This window comes from Ictalurus furcatus, chromosome 23 (assembly GCF_023375685.1).
Source record: "Ictalurus furcatus strain D&B chromosome 23, Billie_1.0, whole genome shotgun sequence".
NCBI lineage: Eukaryota > Metazoa > Chordata > Actinopteri > Siluriformes > Ictaluridae > Ictalurus > Ictalurus furcatus.
The window spans coordinates 16106070-16128744 of NC_071277.1; the positions used below are offsets into that span (position 1 = coordinate 16106070).

The 22675-nt window shown below is 39.4% G+C and overlaps 1 protein-coding gene across 1 annotated transcript in view; it reads right to left on the reverse strand.

Moving 5' to 3' along the window:
* Positions 1-22675, reverse strand: part of adam22 (ADAM metallopeptidase domain 22) — a 91485-nt gene that overhangs the window by 44876 nt on the left and 23934 nt on the right. Inside the window, exons 5-7 of the mRNA XM_053611622.1 lie at positions 14788-14854; positions 7920-8002; positions 1714-1777 (exon numbers count right to left, since the gene is read on the reverse strand). Of these exons, the coding sequence (XP_053467597.1) occupies positions 1714-1777; positions 7920-8002; positions 14788-14854 (214 nt within the window). The remainder of the gene's footprint in view (positions 1-1713; positions 1778-7919; positions 8003-14787; positions 14855-22675) is intronic.

Here is a 22675-nt window from a genome sequence, read left to right on the forward strand (position 1 = left end):
AATGTACATTTCAAGGGCACAAATTCAAAACTTGTATCAAAAGCTGCTTGAAAAACCCAGTATACACTCTTCCACTGACGTCATGAAAGCAAAGGCCACGCCAACCTGGCTGAATGTCTGTTTGAAAATGCCAATGTGACCCACACCAAGGGGATATAGAACCAACAGCTAATTTTTTAATCCAAAAAAAAAAGAAGCTGTTTTTATACTGATAAAGCTGGTACAGAAATCTGTTAGAAAGAAGGAACTGCAGCTGAAGCGTTAATAATCATTCACATTAAAAAAATGCCCATCTTCCTAGTGTAAAGTATGGACCTAGATAGGCTTCTGTTTTCATCTCTCTCTCTCTCTCTCTCTGCTCTGTTTCTCCATCATCAGTACATTTCTTCCACAAGATGAATAATGCATGGCTGTTAGATCCTTTAGCTTTGCAACTCCAAGTGCTGCCTTCTACTTATCCATTAAAGTCTTATTTATATTTATATTTTTACTAAAATGGAGCGGTCTCTTATTTCATACATCAAATGTTTAATTTCTATATTACAAATTATATTTATGCTACATGACATTATATGTTGGTCATTTTTTTTTTATACCTCGAAGATACAAGGTACAGTTGAAATACAATTATTGAAACACCTTGTCTTATTTACATCCACACTTGTAAGCATACCGCTGACAATTAAAATAAGATATACTGGGTGTTTTAATATACATTCTGAATTGGTTTAACTACTAAATAAAAAGAGATGACTGGGTCAATGGGTCGCTGCTATGTAGTAGAAATGAACATAGACGTTAAAGGAACTCTTACCTCTTGAAAAGACTGGATGGGGATCAAATCTTATTATAAAACGGTTTTGGTTCTAGGTTTACATGAGGTTTATATCTCAACTTTTACTATTACAAGCTGTACACTTTTATCCTGTGAAAATTTTGTGCACACTTTTCACACTATCAACTATTTGTGTTACAACAGGACACTAAGACTAGCTTTATGCTAATCAGCTACGTTTTCCTGACTCTTCTTCCTCTAAGCCTCTCTCTCTATTTCCATCTTTTCCGAAACATTCTCCGTATTAATCTTTCATTTAAATGTCTATGAGATGCCCATAATCACCGCACTGCACTACAAACTCAGAGAATTCACATCTCCTAGCTGCCATTATAATTAGACAACAGGCTAACATGCTAATTCAAATGACTCCTGTCTGTCTTTGAACGAATTACATTCATTCATGATTGTTCAGACATGGATGGTCATGTCTATCACCCAAACTCCATTTACAGCTAAAAAAATAACAATAATTACCTCAGGCTCCTTACTCTGAGCCTTATTGCATTAACATTGCTAGCACTGTCAGACATTAGTGGCTAAGAGTACTAGCTCTGCTGACACGGAACAAAAGGCTCACATATCGCTATTGATTAGGACAAAGATATAACATGCTGGGCCAGGAATAACCCGGTTAAATAGCTCATGACTTTACTTAGATGTTTACCTTTGAGGTAAATCTAGAATAGAAGTTGTTTATTTTTAAATATATGTATAATAAATTGCAATAGCAATATGGCTGACGGTTCAAATAATGGCTCAAATCACTCGAGTCAATTAAAGACAATCAGAGAATGTTTGTGTGTGTGTGTGTGTGTGTGAGAGAGAGAGAGAGAGAGAGAGAGAGAGAGAGAGAGAGAACATGGACCTTTACTTACATTCTCCTTGCTCTCTTCATCCGGTTCTATCAGGTACGTGTGATTTCCATCAAAAAACATCCCGCTAGATAACGAAACAGAAAAAAGGCAGAGATCATTAAGCCTTAGGCATACAGGGAAGTAAAAAGGTCATACAAGTGTAGATATTTTTAATGCCTTTCAGACACACACATTCAAATTCTCACTTCAGCACAACTGCAAAGGTCAGAAATGTGTGCTTTTTATCAATGCAAAATTTCTAAGAGTGCACAGCTTTTTTTCAATTCAATTCAATTGTATTTATATAGCGCTTTTAACAGTGTCTCAAAGCAGCTTTACAGAAACATATAAACACAGGATACAGATTTTAAGTGTGGGAATTTATCCCTATTGAGCCGAACACTTAGGCTCAGACTACACCCTTCTTCTACATAGGACTGTGAAATAATGTTGAACTATTATATAAATAATACTAAAATAACATATGACACTATTGTGAATATATAACAATTTCGGCGTCTAACTAGCTACACAGCACAGATTCAGAATTCAGTACGGCCTACAGATATGGCCGCCGAGGAATACCCAAACAGTCTGACGTTCACACACACCTGGACTCGACCACAGTCACAGCCACACTCACAGTATTTACATGCACTCACATGCACGGCGAAGTATATGTTCTGTGTCCTTTTGTGCCAGGCCTTATGTGATAGTCTTTCTGGTTTGACCTAGTTTTGTTATTCACGTTTTTGCTCTTGCCTGCCCTTGTTAATGTTGTCGCCTGACACTTGCAAGTTGTTTGACAACCTTTTTTGGATTACGTCTTTCTCCTGTGAATAAAATCAGAGTGCCTGCCTCAGCTGTATCCTGACAATGACTGTGTTTATGTGCACATCAGTATTCCAAAATGAATCTGAATTTGCCAATATTTTAATTAGTACTGAGTCATGTAAACACCGCAATCCGATTGCCCGATTCAGATTCAGACAATATTCTGATTTCCCAAATTCTGATAAGCACCCCTGGATTATGCCTGTTTTAATCGGAAATTTGTTGCACGTAAACACCTTATTCAGAAAATCCACTGAAAGGAGATGCTTGCTCAGTCCGCAAGGAATCGTGGGAAGCAACGGCAGCATTTTGAATCTCCCGGGAAATAACAGCGGGAAAGGAAAAGCCCACGCGTAGATCGGCATACTTACAACAACCTCGTATTCAGGAATATTCCGATGCCGGTATGAATATAAACGCCGTATTCAGAATACGGCTGCAACCCGAATATAGACCTTACACGGAAATTTGATGTGCATGTAAACGTAGTCAGTAATTCAGTGTAGGAACAATTCACTGCTTTTAAACGACGCATTCTAATAAGTATACTGTATATAGGTATCTATATTTTTATTTCTATTTTTTTCAAAGTATAACAATCCCATTGTAACATTACAAAATGTGGATTGGTTCAAGGGGTGAATATTTATACAAGGCGCTCTTGCTTAACTGGACTTAGACTGACCAAGACTATATAAGTATAATGCTGTTTTAATCTTCTGTGTTTACTTTTATGTACTTAAAGTCATTTTACAGTGTTTTTTTTTTTAATGTAATCTATTATATATATTTACTACAGACAACACGTTAATAATGGACGTCTTAAGGGCAGCTGTTGAATTTTTGTCCATAAATGTTAAAGAGAAGCATAGTTTATGTAGCACACGAATTGTTTAGCTAATTCTACATCATCATTTGTGTTTTCAAAGATGGATACATCTGACGGTGTGAGGTTTCCTGGTAAACCTTCTAGGACGTCTCAATAACCAGGACTACTGTATTGTTCCAGATAAAACTTCTTCAAAATAACTTTCGTAAGATGTTCTCTCAAGTCTGTCTCTAACTTCTTTATTGAGTGATATTTTTGAACTGTGATATGCAGTCATATTTTTGATGGAATTCGACAACTGCTCCTAGACTTCTATGTGAGTTTAGACTGTTCTTTTCTTAGTACAGCGGACATTGGAAAATATTTTGCTGCAATAATCACATACGCTACATAGAGTATATGATGGATAGAGATTAGGTTGGAGAAACATTGGAGTATTCCTTTAATGGCAGTTATAATACTTCATTATCCCAAGTATAGTCCCATCTTAGCCCTCTGGTGTGTGTTTGTCCAGATATCGGACTGCTCCAGACATAAACACACAGACAATGTCATTATGTCCTGGAGTCTGGACTCAGTCAGCTGAATCACTACCGAACCCCTCTCTTAGAGACAGCAAGGTGAACTCGTCCTGTATATTATGCCACGTACAAGCACTATATCATGCACGCATACACACACACACACACACACACTTGTGACATTCTCCCCTTCGCATCTGAAGAGCCAATCTTTTAAAAGCTTATAAATAAAATTAATTACCACCTAGACTGGGGACTTTTTTGATCATAGTGAGTGCGCACAAACACACACACACCCACACCCACCCACACACACACACCCACCCTGCTCTCTGGCCTCAGCCTCTAATTGGTTGACCTCAGCTCAGTGTGGATGATGGGTGTGTGTGTGTGTGTGTGTGTGTGTGTGTGTGTGTGTGTGAGAGAGAGAAGATAGAAAGAGAATTTGTTTATGATAGCATCTTTTGACTATGACAGCACCATTACTGTAACAGAAAACCAATAGAGGTTTGTAAGCAGTAGTTTCTATTATGCCAAATCATGTGTGACTCATCCAGCCATTAATATTTTACATATATATATATATATATATATATATATATATATATATATATGTATGTGTGTGTGTGTGTATATGTACATATATGTATGTGTATATATATATATATATATATATATATATATATATATATATATATATATATATATATATAAAAATTTTTATTGTCGGCTTTATTATTGGCCGGCTGGCTTAATGTGGCTGGTTTAAGTAAAAAAAACAAACAGTTTAACCTGGCCTGATGGGAATTGGCAGGTGACCAAATTGCGGAGAAAAGTGTGAAAAAACATATAAGCAGGCAAAGTTAATAAATGCTAATCCATAATCAATATCCAAACACAGAGAGTCGAAAACACGAACAAAAGGGGAAAACAAGGCTCAAGAATACTTCACGGTAATTCACAGTAAGACTACGCAACCAACAATAGCACACGGAGGATATAAAAAGACAAAGACAACTTATTCCAGAGCTAACCATAGGACAGGTGATCACTATAGGTAAACAAGCCAATGATGGGATAGGGGTGGAGACAGGACTAGAACAAAACCAAAAACAAATATGATCACACGGTGTTCTTTAAAGAAACAAAACATGACGGTTCACGCAGTTTCCCTCCACCATATGTAATCAGAGTGCTTTACTAATTTTCCACATTATTATTATTATTATTAATATTACATTGGAAAGTAGTCTGAATACATGCCTTTGCAATAATTGTTTTGGAGAGAAAAGAGGTGTGTGTATGTGTATGCGTGTGTGTAAGCTGTGCACTGCTCTAATTTAGTGCTTTATGTAGCAAGAGAGAGAGAGATTTGACCTGACTCCTTCTTACACTAAAAATACTGACAAAAGGAACTGAGCTATCCCGGAGGAGCACACATCAGCACGGCTCTGTGTGTATGTGTGTGTGTGTGTTTGTGTGTGCATGAGCCTGTGTGTGTATGCATGGGGGAGAGAAAGAGAGAGAGAGAGAGAGAGAGAAAGGAAAAGCCCTAGATCTTTATAGAAATCTTATCAGGCACCTTGGGAATATGACCAAGTTTGGGACAGCACACAAGGAGCTAAAGAGTGAGCCACTGTGGCTGTGTGTGTTCTCAAAAATGTACAATAATAATAATAATAATAATAATAATAATAATAATTCTGTCCTCTCTATCTACATCTTGCAATTCATGCATGAACAAAGAAATCTGAACCGCCCAAAATTCTCTTGCTGTCCCAAAAACTGAATATCACATTAGCACTAACGCTAGTCACTTAGCTAACTGCTAATAAAACAGCTTGTATTTGTCACTGGTAGGTGCGAGTGGGATTTCAGTATCTAAATCTTCATTTGTGTCATCATATAGTGGATATAAAAAGTCTACACACCCCTGTTAAAATGGCAGGTTTTTGTGATGTAAAAAAAATATACATCACTAAAATTAGCTAGACATGTTTTGTGGCTAAATGTTACTGGTGTACATGACTAACATTAGCTCGCTAACATCGTATACAGATTTGTAGCTAAACATTTCTGGTTATCATCCTCTAATATTTACCAAGATTAGCCATGATTGTTCTGAAGCTTATTAAGACATCACTAAGTGACTTTTCCTCAATATATTTTATACAGAAGTACTGAAAATGTCTCTGTTTTAAATAGAAAAATGTGACTTTTGAATTTTTTTTTTTAAAGAAAAATACGAACCAATCAGAATCAGCCATTCAACAGGAAGAGGAAGTAAACATTGTAAACTCATAGTTTTTCCCATTAGAAAATTTGAGCTGTTTACTGGCATAATTTCAAACCATTTTCATGATATACAATATGCATAAACATAATTAGGTCAGCTAAACTGCACTGTTCAAAGTCTACACAAAGATATATCCGAACAGAAGGACAAGTGAAACATTCGGGGGCAAAATATATTGAAATGTTTCAGTTACTTGTCACTGTACATTCACCGGCCACTTTAATAGGAACACCTGTTACACCGAAACTGCTGATCAGCCGAGAATGGCACAAAAAAACAAACAATATCCGGTGAGTAGCAGTTCTGTAGGCAGAAGCGCCTTGATAATCAGAGAGGCCGGGGAAAACGGCCGTGGAGACTGGCTCAAGCTGACAGAAAGGTTACGGTAACTCACATAAACACTCTTTACAACCGTGGTAAGCTGAAAAGCACCTCAAACCTTGAGTTAGATTTCACTCCTGTCACCCAGAAACAGAAATTTGACGCTACAGTGGGCACAGAATCACCGAAACCGCAGAGCTGAAAACTGTAAAAAGGACCAGTGTTTGGTAAGTGAAAGTAATAATGGAAATGAAAGTTATGAATGTAGAGAAGATACCTGCAATATTTCTCCAAACCATGATTCATTACTCGACTTTTTACTTTATCTGCGCTAAACTTAAACAGAACACACACAACAAGATCTCAACAAACACCCTTTATATCTCATTCATATTCAGTCGGTAGAAAGAAGGTACAGGTGGCCTTGTTCATGAACATGAGAGCTTACTGAGATCTCACACATTACTATGTAACGTATTTTACTGATTTCATTCATTCATTCATCTGCATTACATCATTTCTTCTGACCAGGGTCATAGTGGTTTACGTTGCTAATCTGTTTATGAGAAATCCATCCAACCCAGTGAACCAAACAAAAATAACTGTGGGAATGGTAAGGATTGGAGTAGGATTAAAAAGCATTCCCAATCACACCTCCAGTGTAAACACTCAAACACTCATACATGAATGCAGACACTTGAACTGAGTGTGTGCGAGATACAACATGAGACGATAAAAGCATGTGATAATTATGCAGCTCTAATTGCTGAATGGGATAATTACTGCTTTGGCCTGTCACTGTTGTATACAAGAATGTGTTTATCTATTAATGTGTGTGTGTGTGTGTGTGTGTGTGTGTATGATTTGGTATGATAATGAGAAAGAGGATGTAATATAATGGATGTCGATATATCAGTTTCACTGCTGACATACTATGCAAGTAAGTATAATATTTACATATTCTATGGCAAAAAAAGTTCTACGTTTAGTCGTGTAAGGGTGGACATACACCGTGTGATATTACACTAGTGAGCAGCTGGATTTCCATAGAAATATAACATTTTGTTAAATATCAGCAACAACGAAAACCCATCCATCCATTTCCATACCGCTTATCCTACACAGGGTCACGGGGAGCCTGGAGCCTATCCCTAGGGGCCAACCCATCGCAGGGAACAATCACACACACATCCACACAAACCCCTGACCCTGGGGGTGCAAACAACTGAGCCACCATGCCTCCCAACAAAGAAAATGCTCTGGGTAAATGTGTTGGGTGAGGATCAAATGTCACCACAAGGATAGGAATATCGGACAGTTTTGACCTTGTGGGGACATTTAGCTGGTCCTCACTAATTTTTATTTAAAATGCTAAAAGGTGTGTGGGTGTTTGTACGGGGTGTACTAGAAGAAAAAAAAAACTTACTGCATTCCATGGCAAGTGGACAGCGCCACAAAGGACTTGGGAATATCTCGTACCGTTCCGTGGTAGTAACAGTGCTCCCCACCCTGAGAGAAAACACACACACACACACACACACACAGTAACTCACATGTGCTTTTAAGCTGTGTCATTTATAACCAATAGTTATAAACATTTTCTTTAATTTGTGTCAAAACCATTCTCAATAAAACATTCTGCATTATTCCAGATAGCTATATTAAGTGCTGTAAATTTACGTGAGGACACAGAGAGTCATGTGGATGATAATAATAATTTTAACGCAGAACTAACATGGTAACATTTTTCTAATGGAAACATTTGGGTCGCTGATGAGGTATATGCGAAGTCACTTAGCCTTGTGGCATAATTATGCGAACATGCACATACAAACACAAACAACCTGGCCACGTTGCTAAGAAACTGAATGGCAGTCAATTCATCAGCACACAAACACACACACACACACACACACACACACACACACACAAGTTCCCTCGTTGGCATTACGAGTGTGTCTCTGCATACTAATCACAGCACAAGCTCCATTCACATACCAATAGACGCCAATAGCCTCCTGTGAACATTTTACAGAAAATAAACGCAGAACTAAATAATCTCATTCCTTTCTGCAGGAAACATTTTTAAGAACTGGGCTACGTGTCAACCAGTGTACAATGCCCTCCACTAATATTGGCACCCTTGGTAAATATGAGCAAAGAAGGCTGTGAAAAATTGTCTTTATTGTTGAACCTTTTGATCTTTTGTTAAAAGAATTCACAAAAATACTCTCATGGATATCAAACAATTGCAAACACAACACAAGTTTATCAAAAATTATATTTGTTAAATATAGGTGTGCAACAATTCTTGGCACCCCTATGAATTTATATGAGTAAAATATATTTGAAGTATATTCCCATTGATATTTAAAATTTTTTAGTACACCTGGGTGACTAGGAACAGGAAATTTTTCAACCATGACTCCATGTTTTACAGGGGTATAACTATGAGGTAACACATAGGCCAAATTCCCTTAGTCATTCATAACAATGGGCAAGATTGAGGAATATAGCTGTGATGTGCGGCAAAAGGTTGTTGAGCTTCACAAAATGGAAAATGGCTATAAGAAAATAGCACAAGTATTGAAAATGCCCATTTCCACCATCAGGACAATAATTATGACGTTCCAGACAACTGGGAATGTTATGAATCAACCTGGGAGAGGAAGTGTGTCTATATTGTATCAACGCACTGTGAAGAGGATGGTTCGAGTGGCCAAAAAATCTCCAGGGATCACAGCTGGTGAATTGCAGAAGTTAGTTGTGTCTTAGGGTCAGAAAGTCTCCAAAACTACAATGTGAAGTCACCTACATCACCACAAGTTGTTTGGACGGTATTCAAGAAAAAAGCCTCTAATCTCATCCAAAAACAAACTCGAGCGTCTTCAGTTTGCCAGACACTACTGGAACTTCAAATGGGATCGGGTTCTATGGTCAGATGAAACCAAAATGGAGCTTTTTAGCAATAAACACCAGAGGTGGTTTTGGCACACACAGAGAGGTACTCATATGGAAAAGTACCTCATGCCCACGGTTAAATATGGTGGTGGCTCTTTAATGTTTTGGGTCTGTTTTTTTGCCAGAGGACCTGGACATTTTGTTAGGATACATAACATCACGGACTCTATCAAATATCAACAGATATTAAATGAAAACCTGACTGCCTCTGCCAGAAAGCTTCAAATGGTCCGTGGTTGGATCCTCCAGCAGGACAATGATCCAAAACATACATCAAAATCAACACAAAAATGGTTTACTGACCACAGCATCAAGGTCCTCCCATGGCCATCCCAGTCCCCTGACTTGAAACCCATAGAAAACCTGTGTGGTCAACTGAAGAGGAGAGTCCACCAGCGTGGACCTCGAAATTTGAAGGATCTGGAGAGATTCTGTATGGAGGAATGGTCTCGGATCCCTTGCCATGTATTCTCCAACCTCATCAGGCATTATAGGAGAAGACTCAGAGCTGTTATCTTGGCAAAGAGATGTAGCTAAAGTATTGACTAAAAGGGTGCCAATAATTGTTGCACACCTATATTTAACAAAGATTTATTTTTTGATAAACCTGTGCTGGGTTTGCAAGTGTTTGATATCCATGAAAGCAGAGAATTTTTGTGAATTTTTTTAACAAAAGATCAAAAGGTTCAGCAATAAAGACAATTTTTCACAGCCTTCTTTGCTCATATTTACCAAGGGTGCCAATATTAGTAGAGGTCACTGTAGGTGGTAACATAATCATATAAATAATTTATAGCTCATTATGTACATGATTTAGACTATTACCTGATAAAACATCGATGACTAATAGTTATAAACTTGTTCTGTAATTTGTGTCAAAACTATGTGGGCGGGACAAGCAATGTCAGTCTCGTGATAAGTCAAGATACAGATACGAGTCAATTACAGCATCAGTTAATATTCACATGAAGCATCAGAATGGAGAAAAATGACACCTCCAGTGACCGTGGCCTGGTTGGTGGTGTCCGATGGGCTGGTTTGAGTATTTCAGAAAATATCCTGAGATTTTAATGCACAAAAATCTCTGGAGTTTATATAGAATGATTAAAAAAACATCCAGTGAGGAGCAGCACTTTCTGTGGGAGGAAACACGCTGATGAGAAAGTTTAGAAAAGCACGGACCAACTGATCGGAGCTCACAGGAACACTATGGTAGCTTCTATAATCAATTTTTTTTTTTTTACAACCGTGGTAAGCAGAAAAGCATCTCAGAACACACAACACATCAAAACTTGAGGTGGATGTGCTACAACAGCAGAAGACCACATCGGGTTCAACTCCTATTAGCCAAGAACAGGAATCTGAAGCTATTGGAGGGGACAGGTGTACTGAAACTGGACAGTTGAAGACTGGAGAAACATCGTCTGTTCCTTTACTAATCTAATGAGCCTCAGATTCCTTCTTTTCATTCTTTGCTGACTACTGACTGTTACAAAGTGCTGACACTGGAGACTCCTTCCATTCATGTTAAATGAACCTCACATAAAGCTTCATAATATCAATAAATCAGGATTCCACAGGGGGTTTTTTTTGTGATTGTTGCGGCCAAAAACACTTGATTTTGTTGCGGCTTTGTTCAAAATGTTTTTTTGTGCTTTTTTGCGGAAAACTACTTGAACTGGCGAAATCGCAATTGCAGGAAATTGTTTCGCGTGGTCTTTCGCAGTGATGTTTGTAGGTAAATGAGACCTTTTGTCTGTTGTGATGACATCACATGACGCGTCTTGGCCCAAATCTGTGGAAAATCTGCGGTAACTTTGAAGAATTGTAAGATCCTCTGAATATAGTGGAGTTTGCTTGATTTTGCGTTCGTTTCCACGATCGCAAAATCGCGAAAGTGCATTTATCTGATCGATGCATGTTCTTGTGAATGCGTCGTTACTATAGAAAGGATACGGTACAAGAAGAGAGCATTCATATAAACCTGTGATTTGAATTACAGCCTGCTCATAAAAAAAAATAATCCTCACCTTCCGACCAATCAGATTCGAGAACTGAAGAGCACTGTGATTGAAATAATATTACTGTATAATAAAGTCTTATTGTGTGTGTCTGTGTAGACTGCTGAGACTGCCGCTTATTTTAGTGGACACTACTGACAATACAAAATATAGTCAATATGCTGATGGTACACACGGCTTAATATGAGCATGAGTGATAGTGTGTGTGTGTGTGTGTATGATTTAGAGAAATGCTTCTCAGCATAAGTGCTTGGCTGCCATTAAGACTGGGGTCTCTCTCTCTCTCTCTCTCTCTCTCTCTCTCTATCTCCCCTTCCTCCCTGTGGACCTCCTGCAGCATTTTCCTGACAGATCAATTTAACACACATGCTCTTTCTGTCTCTCTGTCCCTTAATTCATGTCTATATTGACCTTATATTTTTGCATCATCCTTTAACATTTTTTTCCCCCCTCAGGTTTTTCTGTCTGTTTTTCTCCAAACTACATGTAGGAAAATCCTCAAGAGTCCTTATTGGTTGAAGTGCTGAAAGCAGACTCTCTCACACTGTCTGTATCACACACACACACACACACCCACATCGTATCGTATAGTCTTCTCTCCATCTCATTCTTCCCCTCTTTCATTCCTGAAGGGTGAGGATTTGGCTTGGAGCCAGGTGTCCAGACTAATGACCCAGCATGCATCAGTGCCTTGCTCGGAAGCACTGAGATTTAGGGAGATCATTACAGATCTCACACGAAACACACACACATATAATTTTTGCTATAAGCAACTATTAATAGAAACAGATTCTGCATATTATCCTACATTTAAAAAAAAACAGGAAGTGAAAATTTTGGATTGCATGTAAACAGGAAATGAGAAAGAGAGACAGAGAGAGAGGAGGAAGGAAGGACGGAGGACAGCTAAATATAACTCCATTTCTGCTCTAGAATTCAGTTACTTCTTTTCGCCAAGAGCTCGTCTTTCCCAAAGTATCTTCCGAGCCCCTGACTTCCCCTGAGTTCTCTCTCGCTCTGCATACTCTCACTCTATGTCTATATCTCTCGCTCTTCCGTTTCTTTTCACAGTTCGTACACGTTATTGATTATATCACCATGAGCGGTAATAGCGCATTAATAATCAGGAAATGTAGCACCGTTTCCTCAATCCTTTCTGGCTTACACTTTACACAGCTAGCCAGAGTGTGTGAGAACAAGTCTCCAGATGGATATTCCGGCTTGTCGTACTATAATTAATCAGAGACGATCACACGCACATACATGCTCAGGAGAGAATGAGGGTGTCAGTGCCGGCATGCATAAGTAGGACAGTGTGAGCATCTCTCCAGTGTGTGTTATATGTGTATCTGTGTGGGTGGGGACAGGAGATATACCTGTTCTGGGATGTATGCATCTTCTCTCTCGGAGAACAAATTCAGTCTCCTTTTGATTTTCATTCACATTCAGGCCATGATTTACAAAAAAGGAAACTTGATGACACCAGCAAAAATGTGTAAATCTGACTCTTTGTGATCAGTAAAAATAAAGGGGTGTAACCCCGGTGTCCTGGCGAAATTCCCCCATTGGTCCTTCTCTATCATGGCCCCTTAATAATCACCATTTCTGAATTGGCTACATCACTCGCTCCCCTCTCCACGAATAGCTGGTGTGTGGTGGGCGTTCTGGCACGCTATGGCTGCCGTCGCATCATCCAGCTGGATGCTACACACTGGTGCTGATTGAGGAGATTCCCCCCATACTATGTAAAACGCTTTGAGTGCCTAGAAAAGCGCTATATAAATCTAACTGTACTTAAATCTGATTTAATAACAAGTTCTACTGAGGATTATGTCTTGCATATCAGCAAAAAACACTTCCTGTTCTTGTGTCTGCCTTAATTAGTTCACAGTTTGGGGCATTTCAACAAAATCCGTTTGTAAACAAATAGATAATTTTATACCACAGTGCTGTTTTTGAATTGTGTTGAATTCTCGATTCTGATTGGTCAGAAAGTGTTGTTTTTTCTATAACAGCAGCTTTGACACTAGTTCCAGCAATAATTCAAATCACAGGTTTATATTATGTTTGCTTGTATTTTCTCATTTGTAAGTCGCTTTGGATAAAAGCATCTGCTAAATGAATAAATGTAAATGTAAAGCACTCCTCCTAATACGTTCCTGCTTCTATAGTAAGAGCAAATTCACTGGTGCCGTTGTGCTCGTAAGTTTACACACCCTTTGCAGAATCTGCAAAATGTTAATCATTTTAAAAAAATAATAATAAGAGGGATCATAATAATTGCATTTAGTTTTTTTATTTAGCACTACCCTGAATATGTTATTTCACATAACAGATTTATACACTGTATAGTCCAAAAGACACGATAATAACTTTATTTACACAAATGAACCAGTTCAAAAGTTTACATACCCTTGATTCATAATACTCTGTCGTTACCTGGATGATCAACAATTGTTTTTATGTTTTGTGATAGTTGTTCATGAGTCCCTTGTTTATCCTGCCAACTGTTCTTCAGAAAAATCCTCCAGGTCCTGCACATCCTTTGCTTTTCCGGCATCTTCTCCATAATTGACCCCTTTCCAACAGTGACTATATGATGTTTGAGATCCATCTTTTCACACCGAGGTCGACTGAGTGACTCGTACACGACTATTGCAAAAGGTGCAAATATTCACTGATGCTCCAGAAGGCAACACGATACATTAAGAGCCAGGGGGGTGTAAACTTTTGACAGGGTGATCGGTGTAAATTCTTAGGGTTGGGGTTAGGGTTAGAATTGATTTGTCTTCTGTGAAACATGTAAATATCTTTCGTAGCTTCTGAAGGGCAGTACTAAATGAAAAAAATAAGATATTTAAACAAAATAATAACGATTTACACCGATCTTCCTGTTCAAAAGTTTACACCCAAAAGTTTAAAGTCTTCTCCTCGGACCTCTTTTGTAAACAAGGCACTTCCGCCTGCAGCACTGCCGCTCACTGGATGTTTTTTTTTTTTCTTTTCGTACCACTCTAGGTAAAATCTCATTCTAAAGTAAAGAAAAAAAATCTCTTTTTAGAAAAGCCCAACCCAGCAACCATTCCAGAGCCAGTGTCACTGAGAATACATTTTCTCTCCATGGTGATGTTTGACGTGAAGATTAACTGAAGCTCTTGACGTATATGATTGGCTGATTGGATAACTGCATGAATGAGCAGGTGTACAGGTTATTACTAAAGAGTGTGTATGAGGATCCTAAAAAATGTCCCATATTTTTCTTAGTTTTAGTTCTTGTCCAGGATGAGACAGCATTCCTGCATGGAAACTTACTTTAATGATGAATGATTTCCCGTCCTCTGATATATGCCTCTCCACATACTTTGACGACAGCAGGTCACTGGGGAGAAAAGCAAAAAAAAAAAAAACACAATTAACCAAAAGGTAAACTGCTATTCAAATCTCCCTTTCCACCTTTCCATCAACGGGACGTTGCAGCCGAAGTAGTAATAATTATTAAATTATTTCTTACTTGATCAACTCTCTCCCTTTCTCCTCTCTTTTTCTTTTTCATCTGCTGCCTTTTTTTTTTTGAGCTCCCTGAATATAAACTCAGCCCATTACAGGCTAAGAAAAGAACTGGCTGAAACCTGAAACGAGATCTCGTGCATTCGTACAGATTCGGTAACTTTTATTGAGCGGAAGGTATCGAGTGGAAGAGCAGAAGCAGGCTGCGGTGAAGGACGCGCTAGTTTGTGTGCTTTATAAGCAAGAGCTCCATAAGGAGTTCACTCGGATACAAATCTGGGACGGGCCATAATGTACCGTAATGTACGTACACACACACACACACACACACACACACACACACACACACACACACACACACAGGTTTGCATATAACTGCATGATCACATGACACAGGAGCACCAAGATGTTAAAACCCCTGCATGAATGCATATATGAGAACACACACACACAATCACAGCAGCTCTGAATCTAGGGCAGGTGTTCCACACTAAAAGTAAAAGCCCATCACACTCAGAGAGCCCCATGTACACTCTGTTCTCATTCATACTTTAGAGAATGAGAACTGAAGCTGTGTGTGTGCGTGGGTGTGTGTGCCCATGTATGCCGGTGCTTCTACGTGAGTGAGAGTCCACGAGCTGTCCACGGTGCTGAACTCACTCTCTCATTCTGTCATGACTGTAGGAGATCTCACACCTGGAGCCTGTTCTTCATACATGGTTTTCTTTCTTTATTTGGACCGAGCTGGCTATGTGATGTGATTCTGTTCTCCAAAGATGTCATCAAACTTCATAAGCTGAAACATGCTCATACGCAGTCTTAATTATTAGTCTGCGCTTATTCGAGTTACCATGGCTTTCCAGGAAGCTCGGACCAGTCTGACCAGTCATTCCCCGCTGACCAAATCAATAAAAGTTAATATTCCTTATTGCATGTGCTTTCTGAAGTTGGAGATATATATTAATATATATTCATGAAAGCTTCAAGTGCAGTTAATTATTTGTCATGCTATACGTGCTAATAGACGACTGCTTGAAGCCGTGGGCTGCGTCCCAAACCGAGTATTTACCTACTATATAGCAGCCGAGATGCATGTATTTCACCTACTATATACTGTAGTAGGTAAGTACGTAGTTTCGGATGCTCTCTTGTTTGCCTTCAACGGGTTGCGCACTGCCGTGTGTGATCGTGTCCTGTCACAAAATGCGGTGAAAACTCCCACACGACGTTAATAGTGTGATTAAGGTGTGCGCATGTCTGTAATACACGTCGATAACGTGACTAAAACAGGAATACTCCACACGTCTTAATTCAAGTATGACTTTAGTCGGATTAAGGTCATCAGAAATAGCTGTTTACATGGTAGTTTCTTAATCAGAGTATCGTCTTAATCGGGTTAATATCGGATTATTGGTGTCCATGTAAACACCCTGCTTGACACAGGTCGAGGCCAAAGTTCCATTCATTTTGTTGTACAGGAAATGCACAGTGCACAGGCTCAGTTACATTAACAGAACTCTACTCACATTATTCAGTGCATACATAGCAACAGTGTAAGTGTGCATGAGAGGAAGGGGATAGCCAGGCATTAGGAAGAGATTAGGATGTTAGATCCTGGTCTGGGTAGGTCCTGACCCACTACTTACGCTCTCGCTGATTGATGAGGGAGTTAGAGAGAGCTTAATGCTCAGGGCAGGATCACAGCCATCCACCAAAGTGCACATTAACTAGCCTTAATGACTTAGCACAACATAGATGGCCACCCCTGGCTAATGCGCCACTAATACACACACACACACACACACATACGCACCCACATTCACTTATGTAGAACTTTCATAATTTCTTTCGCTACGTCCAGAAATAATTTACTAGCCTGAATCATATATGGTACACCATATACATCACTGACAATGTAATACATAAACACACTGCATCACTGACCTTATCTATAAATCCATCACTGAGTCACTTCCACACTGCAAATAACAACTGCAACTCATTTTATTGGTTATGAGGACCATCAATCTTTCCTTTCAGCTGGCCTGTCATAATCACTGCATGTGTGTGTGTGCACAGGTTGGCAAAGTGGTAGGCACTAGAGTCATCCACTTATTGTTTTGTTTTTTCTTTTGGAACACTCATGCGGTGAAGAATGGCACTTTTTAGATACAGGACATACTGCATGTCATCATGCAGGAATACCTGCGAACAAGGAGCCATTCCCGTATAAGATTTTGAGCCATATTAAACAGGAAATAAGGGAGAAATGCAAAATTCTGAATCAAATTTTTTAACATTTTACGATTTTAAACATTCAGCGCAAAATTTACATCCAGTTCAATTCAATTCAATTTTATTTGTATAGCGCTTTTTACAATAGACATTGTCTCAAAGCAGCTTTACAGAAATATCAACACGGTATACAGATATTAAAGGTGCGAATTTATCCCAACTGAGCAAGCCACTGAGTGGCGACGGTGGCGAGGAAAAACTCCCTAAGATGTTTTAAGAGGAAGAAACCTTGAGAGGAACCAGACTCAGAAGGGAACCCGTCCTCATCTGGGTAACAACAAATAATGTGAAAAAGTTCATTATTGACTTATATGAAGTCTGTATGGCCTTAGGAGCAGCCGTAGTCCCAGCAGTCTGGAATTGGAGAAGATTTGAGCTCCATCCAGAGGCAGAAAGGATCTGGATCTCTAGTATCTCCATAAAATCGTGTGTGGCTCGGAAGAAGGAGAGAGGGAGAGAAAAGATTATTAGGACTGGGAATTACTATAATAGAAAGTCTAGTCAGGGTAGGCTTGAGTAAACAAATACGTTTTAAGCCTAGACTTAAACACTGAGACTGTGTGTGAGTCCCGAACACTAATTGGAAGACTGTTCCATAACAGTGGCGCTCTATAAGCGAAAGCTCTCCCCCCTGCTGTAGCCTTCACTATTCGAGGTACCGTCAAATAGCCTGCATGTTCTGATCTAAATAGGCGTGGCGGATCATAGAAAACCAAAAGGTCGCTTAGATATTGTGGCGCGAGACCGTTTAGTGCTTTATAGGCTAATAAAAGTATTTTATAGTTAATGCGGGATTCCACTGGGAGCCAATGCAGTATTGATAATATTGGTGTGATATGGTCGTATCTTCTAGTTCTAGTTAGGACTCTAGCAGCTGCATTCTGGACTAACTGGAGTTTGTTTATATTCCTACTGGAACATCCAGACAGTAAGGCATTACAGTAATCTAATCTAGAGGTGACGAATGCATGAACTAGTATTTCTGCATCATGTAGTGACAATATATTTCTTATCTTAGAAATATTTCTGAGATGAAAGAAGGCTATCCTAGTAATATTATCTACATGAGCATCAAATGATAGGCTGGAGTCAATAATCAATCCAAGGTCTTTAACTGCTGTACATGTTGAAACAGAAAGTCCATCCAGAGTAACCATGTGATCAGAAAGATTATTTCTAGCTACACGTGATCCTAATAATAGTATTTCTGTTTTATCAGAATTAAGTAAAAGGAAGTTAGTTAACATCCAACGTCTAATGTCCTTTACACAATCCTCAACCTTACTAAGCTTCTGTCTGTCCATCCAATCAGCTGCTTCCAATCAGAGTTCAAATTTATTCAAAATGTTTTTTAAAAAATACCTACAATATCCTATCAAAATGTATTATGACATAATTTATCACAATATCAATATTATATTGTCATATTTCCCAGCTCTGGTCAATAGCGTTAAATGCTGTACTCAAAAAAACATCCACAATCTGAAATGGAAGAAACCCAGGAGTCGAAAACAAAACAGTTAAAGAGCAAAGAGAGAGTGAAAGGACAGAGATGCTGATACATTGAGGGTGGAGATAGAAAGAGTGTGGGAGGGTGAGAGAGATGAAAAGGGCAAAAGTGGAAAACATTAGAGCATGAGAGAGAGAGACAGAAAGACCGAGACAGAGAGAGAGCGACTGAGAGAGAGAGAGAGAGAGAGAGAGAGAGAGAGAGAGAGAGAGTGAGACATTCCTCAGACACTATAAAGGCAGCAAACGGTCATTTGCTTACATCTACTTGCTCCCATAAATCACAACACACACACACACACCTCCCATGCTCAACCCTTCCCTGACATTTCACTGGCTACTGTTCTACAAAATCAGCTTTCTCGTCTTTCCTATGCATCTTTGCCACTATGTAAAGCTCTATAAGGAGGGGAGGGGATCTGAAGGTTAGGGAGATTCCAAAAGGCCCTGAAGAGAGAGGAACCCACAAAGATTGTACCACTGATATGTGATTTTTAGTCTTACTGAAAGGTTCTTAATTGAAACGCTTCATTCATTAAATAATAATTAAATACTAGTTTAAGGGGACAATCCATCTTGCATTCTGTCACCCTTCCTGTGGAACCCCTACAATGTACCTGATCACTGTTTTAGCCGCTCACAATCTGTGAGAAGAACTGTTATACTATAAGAATTTAGTTTGTCATTCTAGCAGTGTAATGAAAACTAGGTACACTAATCAGCCATAACATTAAAACCACCCAGTGAGGCATGGACTCCACAAGACCTCTGAAGGTGTGCTGTGGTATCTGGCACCAAGACGTTAGCAGCAGGTCCTTTATGTCCTGTAAGTTTTGAGGTGGGGCCTCCATGGATCGGACTTGTTTGTCCGGTACATGCCACAGATGCTCGATCGGATTGAGATTTGTGGAATTCGGAGGCCAAGTCATCACCCTGAACTCATGTCTTGTTCCTCAAACCGTTCCTGAACAATTTTTGCAGTGTGGCAGGACACATTATCCTGCTGAAAGAGGACACTGCCATTAGGGAATAACGTTGCCATGAAGGGGTGTACTTAGTATGTAACAATATTTAGGTAGGTGTTATATGAAAGTAACACCCACATGAAAGCCAATGCCCAAGGTTTCCCAGAAGAACATTGCCCAGAGCATCACACTTCCTCCACCGGCTTGCCTTCTTTTCATAGTGCATCCTGGTGCCATCTCTTCCCCAGGTAAGCGACGTGCATGCACCTGGCCATCCACATGATGTAAAAGAAAACGTGATTCATCAGACCAGGCCACCGTCTTCCATTGCTCCATGGTCCAGTTCTGGTGCTCATGTGCACATTGTAGGAGCTTTCGGTGGTGGACAGGAGTTAGCATGGGCACTCTGACCGGTCTACAGCTACGCAGCTCCAAACACAGCAAGCTGTGATGCACTGTGTGTTCTGACACTTTTCTATTATAGCCAGCTTTAACTTTTTCATCAATTTGTTACAGTTGCTCTTCTGTGGGATCAGACCAGACGGGCTATCTGTCATTCCCCACACGAATCGATGAGCCTTGGGCGCCCATGTCCCTGTCTCCGGTTCACCAGTTGTCCTTCCTTGGACCACTTTTGGTAGATTCTAACCACTGCATCCCGGGAATACCACACAACACCTGCTGCTTTGGAGATGCTCTGACCCAGTTGTCTAGCCATCACAATTTGGCCCTTGTCAAAGTCGCTCAGATCCTTACTCTTCCCATTTTTCCTGCTTGCTCCACATCATCTTCGAGAACTGTCCGTTCGCTTGCTGCCTAATAAATATATCCCACGCCTTGTCAGGTGCCACTGTGACGAGATAATCAACGTTATTCACTTCACCTGTCAGTGGTTTTAATGTTATGGCTGATCGGTGTACACACACACACACACACACACACACACACACACACTACTACCGAATCTCCCAAAATCACAGTGGATGTAAAAAGTCTACACACCCCTGTTAAAATTGTACGTTTTTGTGACCTATATCCCGTCTAAAACCTGTGGAATGATTTGAAGAGCGCTGTGCACAGGAGATCCCCTCATAATCTGATAGCTCTGAAACATTTTTGGAAGGAAAAGTGCAGTGAAATGGCCAGATTAAGATGTACTAAGTTGGTAGCCTCTTGCACAAAAAGACCTAGTGCTATATTACAAGTAAGTAGTATTAAAGGGGTGTGCAAACTTATGCAACCAGTTTATTGTAAGTTTTATGATGATCCAGAGCTTCAGAGAAGCTGCTTTTAAAGGCGCTTTATAAAATAAAGTTTATGATTATTATTATCATTCTGTCTATAGATCCTCTCTCCTATAAAGCTGCACAGAGAAAGAGCTGATGTTTCCTCCGTGTCCCAATAAAAATAAAAAATAAAAACCCTGAAAGCAAGAAGAGGAGTCTAGACAAAAGAAGTCGAGACGCTGGGATTGATTTACGCCCGCAGCCATTTGCTATTTAACCCTCTGACCGGAAAAGACATAATATTCTGTTCAGATGATTGACAGGGTCACGATGATCAGAACCATCCACTTAGTTTTTATGATTAAAACTTTATTTTAATTAACTTCATTCAGCTAAATGCTACAGTACATAGACAAGTCAAATCAATGAGACGTATTATGCATAAAAAAATATTAAAATAAAAACGGAACAGTATTTACAGGATTTACAGCCTAAACTTTTGAAATATAATTTCTTTGATTCCCACTTTAAAAAGCAAAGATCTTTCTCGTTTTAAAACGTATTTTTTTCTTGTAGACATACGTGTCATGACTCAGTCAAGTCACACACTGCATTTATAAAAACACAAAACAAAAAAAACACCCTGTACACCTTTTTGAAGATAAATTATAAAATATATAGCTCCACTCGTTCCTTTAGCGTGAAGCCACACTGCATATCAATTCAGTGCATTTCTGATCTAATTAGCACCACATGACACGTTCTCACCCACAGACACGCACGTCACAGCTTTTCCGAGATCATGACACCTTCCATGGCCTTACAAATGAGGGCGTATTAGAGAAGCGCTGAGTCAGAATACACCTGCTCATCTTTATTACTTATTGGCACGTGCATGTGTGTGTTTTTTTCCATCATTTGTGTCAAATGATGAACGAATTAAAGATCCAGGCATTGGATTTTTTGTCCATGAACATACAGCTCTTCAGCTCGGTACTTGACCACTCTTCTGCCAGAAAACAGTGCTTGGATTTTGGTGTCAGCTTCAAACAGAAAAACTGGTGGTGATGGTGTACACGACACAGCGGGGCAGAGTTCAGTGTTCTCACTGCATTAACACACCAAAGCATCATCAGCTAATGATCAGGTGCTTCAGGAGTTGATTAGCGGGCGTCTGTGGGGAAAAACACTCAGCTGTAGTGTTATGGCCTCTTAGGACTAGCGTAATAATGCTGTTACATAAGTGTGCTCAACAACGCATGCATCTAAGGCTTAGCCTTTTCCTGTCCATAGAGATTCGATATAGACACAATGGTTTTCAAATATAATGTTCAAATAAATTCAACAAATTCGAACTGTTAGCATAGCAAACATAAAGAGAATTAGCTACAAATGTTTAAAAAGTTTTTGTGATGGACAACATTTCTGGACAACTCAAATCCAGGTAAAGACTTTTCTGCACACAGAAATAAAGGAGGTGTGGCCTTTTTGGCAGTCTCTATAAAGGAGGTGTGGCCTCTTTGTCTGTCAGTCTCCATGAAGGAGGTGTGGCCTCTTTATCTGTCAGTTTCATTAAAGGAGGTGTGGCCTCTTTGTCTGTCAGTCTCTATAAAGGAGGTGTGGTCTATTTGTCTGTCAGTCTCTATAAAGGAGGTGTGGCCTCTTTGTCTGTCAGTCTCTATTAAGGAGGTGGGGCCT